At 41.1% G+C, this 4,483-nt stretch overlaps 1 protein-coding gene across 1 annotated transcript; it reads right to left on the bottom strand.

The window, feature by feature from the left end:
• Positions 1 to 432: 432 nt before the first annotated feature.
• LOC102492892 (olfactory receptor 4P4) lies at positions 433 to 1,362 on the bottom strand. Its single transcript, XM_006157909.1, has one exon. It carries the CDS (start codon positions 1,360 to 1,362, stop codon positions 433 to 435), a length of 930 nt encoding a protein of 309 aa, XP_006157971.1.
• Positions 1,363 to 4,483: the final 3,121 nt, after the last annotated feature.

Here is a 4,483-nt window from a genome sequence, read left to right on the forward strand (position 1 = left end):
GGTCAAAACTGCAGAGTCAGTATACTGAGGTCCCCCTGTAACTTAAAGTTAGTAAAATTCATAATTCTTCCAGTGTAGTGAGTTCTGAGATTAGCAATTATATTTTAGGCCAATTTTAGAAGATTCACAATTCATACAAGACAAAGCTGGATTGTATTCCAAGACTAGTAGGGTACCATGCACTTTGGGATTGATACAATCACACAATGTGCTTTGGAAGGACATCGTTGCATTCTTCAAATTCAAGTGATCACAACGGGAAATAGACCACTTCAAGTGCACATAGCAACCTGTATAATATGTGTATTGGCTCATATATCCTTAAAGGTCATTTAGTTCTGTTCCCCAAAGAATATTTACATTGTTTAGATAATTTTTTAAACAGTTAACTGTGTAGGAACATAGGATTGAAGAGAATGAATATATCCTTATTTACTTTGATTCCGAATGTGACATTTGAGACCAGATCTTCCGCATGGCAATTTTCATCTCCCTATTTCTCAGGGTGTAGATGAGAGGATTCAGCATGGGAGCAATCACAGTGTAAAACACAGAGATTTCCTTATCCTTATTCTCACTACCTGCAGGTAGCCCATACGTATAGATACAGGGCACAAAAAATAAAACTACAACCATTACATGAGAGCTACATGTTGAGAGAGCTTTGCGTCGTCCTGCAGAGGACCTCGTCCTAAGATGGTATAAAATGAGTATGTAAGAAGCCACCAGGACAAGAAAAATGACAACTACCACTATTCCTGCATTAGCAATGATCAAGATACTACCAACACGAATATCTTTGCAGGATAACTGTAGAAGAGGCTTCACATCACATACATAATGATTTAACTGATTGGGACCACAGAAAGGTAAACTGAGAACCATGAGCAGGAGAGCAATAGAATGCCAGAACCCCAAGCTCCATGCCACAGCAATCAGCAGGTTACATCTCTTCCGGTTCATGATGACCATGTAGTGCAGGGGTTTGACAATGGCAACATAGCGGTCGAAGGCCATGGATACCAAGATGAATATTTCCACACCTGCCAAAAGGTGGGCAGTAAAGAGCTGGGTCATACAGCTGTTATAGGAAATGTTTTTTCTTGTTGCAACCAGGTCCCTGATTAGGCGGGGAACCACAGTGGAGGTGTAGCAGACGTCCATGAGGGAAAGATGGCAGAGGAAGTAGTACATTGGCTGTTCAATTAGATGACTGCAGGTGACTGTGAGTAAAATGATGGTGTTCCCCATTAAGACTGCCAGGTAGCAAAGCAGGAAGAAGAAAAAGAAAAGAAGCTCTATTTGCTTATTTCCCCAAAGCCCCATGAAAACAAATTCTGTGACATTATTCTGATTTTCCATAAAGTTGAGGTGAGTCCAGAATACACAATAGAAACTCAATTCATCTGAAATATTACAGAACATAATACATATAACTTTTTAAAATCTTTTAGATATGTATAAATTGAAAAAAAGAGGTAGGTCATATCAGATTTATTATAAATTTAATATTTAAGTCATTTTTAGATTAAAGGCATCATTATTTTTAATGATGTTTCAGAAGCAATTTTTTGGGGGGGGGCAGGTTTTTGCTATAGGGCGTGTGCACTCACCAGAAAGACAGAGAGAGACAGAGACAAAAAGCAAGAAATCACCCCCCAGGGGGAAATGGCCACGCCACACTCCCTTATCCTCCAATCTCTTCTGGGATCTTGGCCATGCACACAACACACCCGGTGTGAGTTTAAACCACTGTGTCTGTGACTCGAACTGCAGTCGGCTACATGGGAGTCCAGTAACATAGCCACTGTGCCAACTCCTGGTCCCTTCTCAAGCAAATTTTATGCCTGGAAGTTTTATAAATATTTCACAAGAATTTAAGTCTCATCAAAATCCAATAGGTACTGGGACCAGCAGTTAGTGTAATGGCTATGTTGCTGGACTCCCACATAGTCAATCGTGGTTCACGTCCCGGACCCGGTGGCTTAAACTCACGCTGGGCACGTGTGCGTGCGTGCCCAAGATTCCAAGAGGAGAATGGAGGAGAAGGGATTGTGGCGTGGCCATCTCCCCCGGGGAGTGATTTCTCATTTTCTGTCTCTCTTTCTCTCTCTGTCTGTCTGGTGAGCTTATGCTCCCTATAGCAAAAACCTCTCAAAAAGAAAATCCAGTAAGTACTGTTCTAGGCAGGTTATTAAAAAAGGAACGGAATGGTAGGGTTCATCTAATTACAACATATCATTAAAATATTAGTTAGGAATTTAATCTGTATCTGATACTAGACTACACTTTTAACGGTGTGGATTATCTACAGGCCAAATGGAATTGTAACTGCTTTTTTTTTTTTTTTTGAGAGAGCTTTTTTCGCTATAGGGCGCGTGCGCTCGCCAGACAGACAGAGACATAGAGACAGGAAGTGAGAAATCACCCCCCCAGGGTGGATGTCCATGCCGCAATCCCTTCTCCTCCATTCTCCTCTTGGAATCTTGGGCACGCACGCACACGCGCCTGGTGTGAGTTTTAAGCAACTGGGTCCGGGATGCCAACTGTGGTCAACTACGTGGGAGTCCAGCGACATAGCCATTACGCCAACTGCTGGTTCCCTGGCTGCTTTTCATCTCTGTGAAAGAACTGAAGTCTTTTTTTCATCTTAGTCATTTTATAAATATATGGCTTTAAGGATTCCCTTCTTTTCTATTATGTATATGCTATGTCTCTAAAATCCAGTCTCACAGCTAATATTTCATACATGTAGCAGAATTAATGTTTATTATTGAAATAAAACATTCAAGATTATTAATCACGGCAGAGAAATATACTGAATTAGCTAACAATAGTTTTTATGACTCTCCATGGCAAAGTCTGATAAAATTTCAAAACATGGAGAGTCTAGAAGCAAGGAGGAGGCAGCAACTGGGTGTCTGAATGGGTGAATACACTGAAATATATAAAAGACGTGTGTGTGTATGAGTGTAAATTATATAAAGTAATTTTTCCCTAATGATATGAAATCCCTTTTCAGAGATTAGTTTTGACACCTTAAATATTATAGAGAGCTACTTTTCTTTTCACATATTTTTTGAGAGAACTAATACAAGTAAATAATGACCTAATTACTACTCACACAGTCAGAACACTGCAAACATTCTGATATACTGAACGGGTAGAGAAAGCAAATATGTTGAAACTATCACCTTTTACCAACATCCTAATATTCTTCCCATTATAATAATGTTTTGACTAAAAGATTTTAACTTGAATGATCTTCCTGTTTCATTGTTTCACTCCTCTTCATTCTTTGTTTTTCCTCTTCCTCCTTCTCTCTCTCTCTCTTAAGAAATATTTTTTTTTTTTGGAGAGGTTTTTGGTATAAGGCACATGTGTTGGCCAGAAAGACAGAGAGAGACAGAGAGACAGAAAGTGAGAAATTATCCCCCAGGAGAGATAGACATGCCACAATCCCTTCTCTTCCATTCGCCTCTCGGGATCTTGGGCACACACACACACGTGCCCAGCATGAGTTTAAGCCCAGGGGTCCAGAACTACATGGGAGTCCAGCAACATAGCCATTATTCTAACTGCTGGTCCCCAAGAAAGATTTTTACTATAGGGCACATGTTCTTGCCTGAGAGTCAGAGACAGAGAGACAGAAAGTGAGAAATTATCCCCCAGGAGAGATAGACATGCCACAATCCCTTCTCCATTCTGGACTTCGTGCATGCACACACACGCTTCTTGCTGTTTTAAGCTGCCAGATCTGGGACCCAAACAATGGTTGACTACATGGGAGTCCAGCAACATAACCATTATGCCATCTGCTGATACCTCTCGTATTAAAACATACCCAAAGGCGGGAGATGGCAGGTGGTGTTGGTTGAGGTCACTGGACTCCCACATGACTGACCATGGTTCGAGTCCCGAACCTGGTGACTTGCTTTCAGGAACCAGCAGTTGGCATAATGGCAATGTCGCTGGACTCCCACGTAGTCGACCAAGGTTTGCGTCCCGGACCCAGTGGCTTAAAACTCACGCCAGGCGCATGTGCGTGCGTGCCCAAGATCCTGAGAGGAGAATGGAGAAGAGATTGCGGCATGACCATCCCCCCTGGGGGGTGATTTCTCGCTTTCTGTCTCTATGTCTCTCTCTGTCTGGCGAGCGCACGCGACCTATAGTGAAAACCTCTCAAAAAAAAAAAAAAAAACTATCCATAGGGAATGATATTTTGTACCACACTGATTCCCATTTAAGGTTATGAAGATAAGGATTCCATCTGAGATATTCTGTTAATTTCTTCCCTGTTACCACTAAGCAATTCATCCTCTTCATATCTCATTCTGTGGATTAGCAGAAGTAATACAACTAGGTCTATTTGCCTAATAAAATCAAGAGCAAAATAAATGAGTTCATATTAAGAATATGTGATAAAAAAAAAAAAGCCTTAAGCCTCTAATTTGTCAAGTCTGCAGAATAGCTCTACGTCTTA

This window comes from Tupaia chinensis, unplaced genomic scaffold (genome assembly GCF_000334495.1).
Source record: "Tupaia chinensis unplaced genomic scaffold, TupChi_1.0 Scaffold000564_1, whole genome shotgun sequence".
Classification (NCBI taxonomy): Eukaryota; Metazoa; Chordata; class Mammalia; order Scandentia; family Tupaiidae; genus Tupaia; species Tupaia belangeri.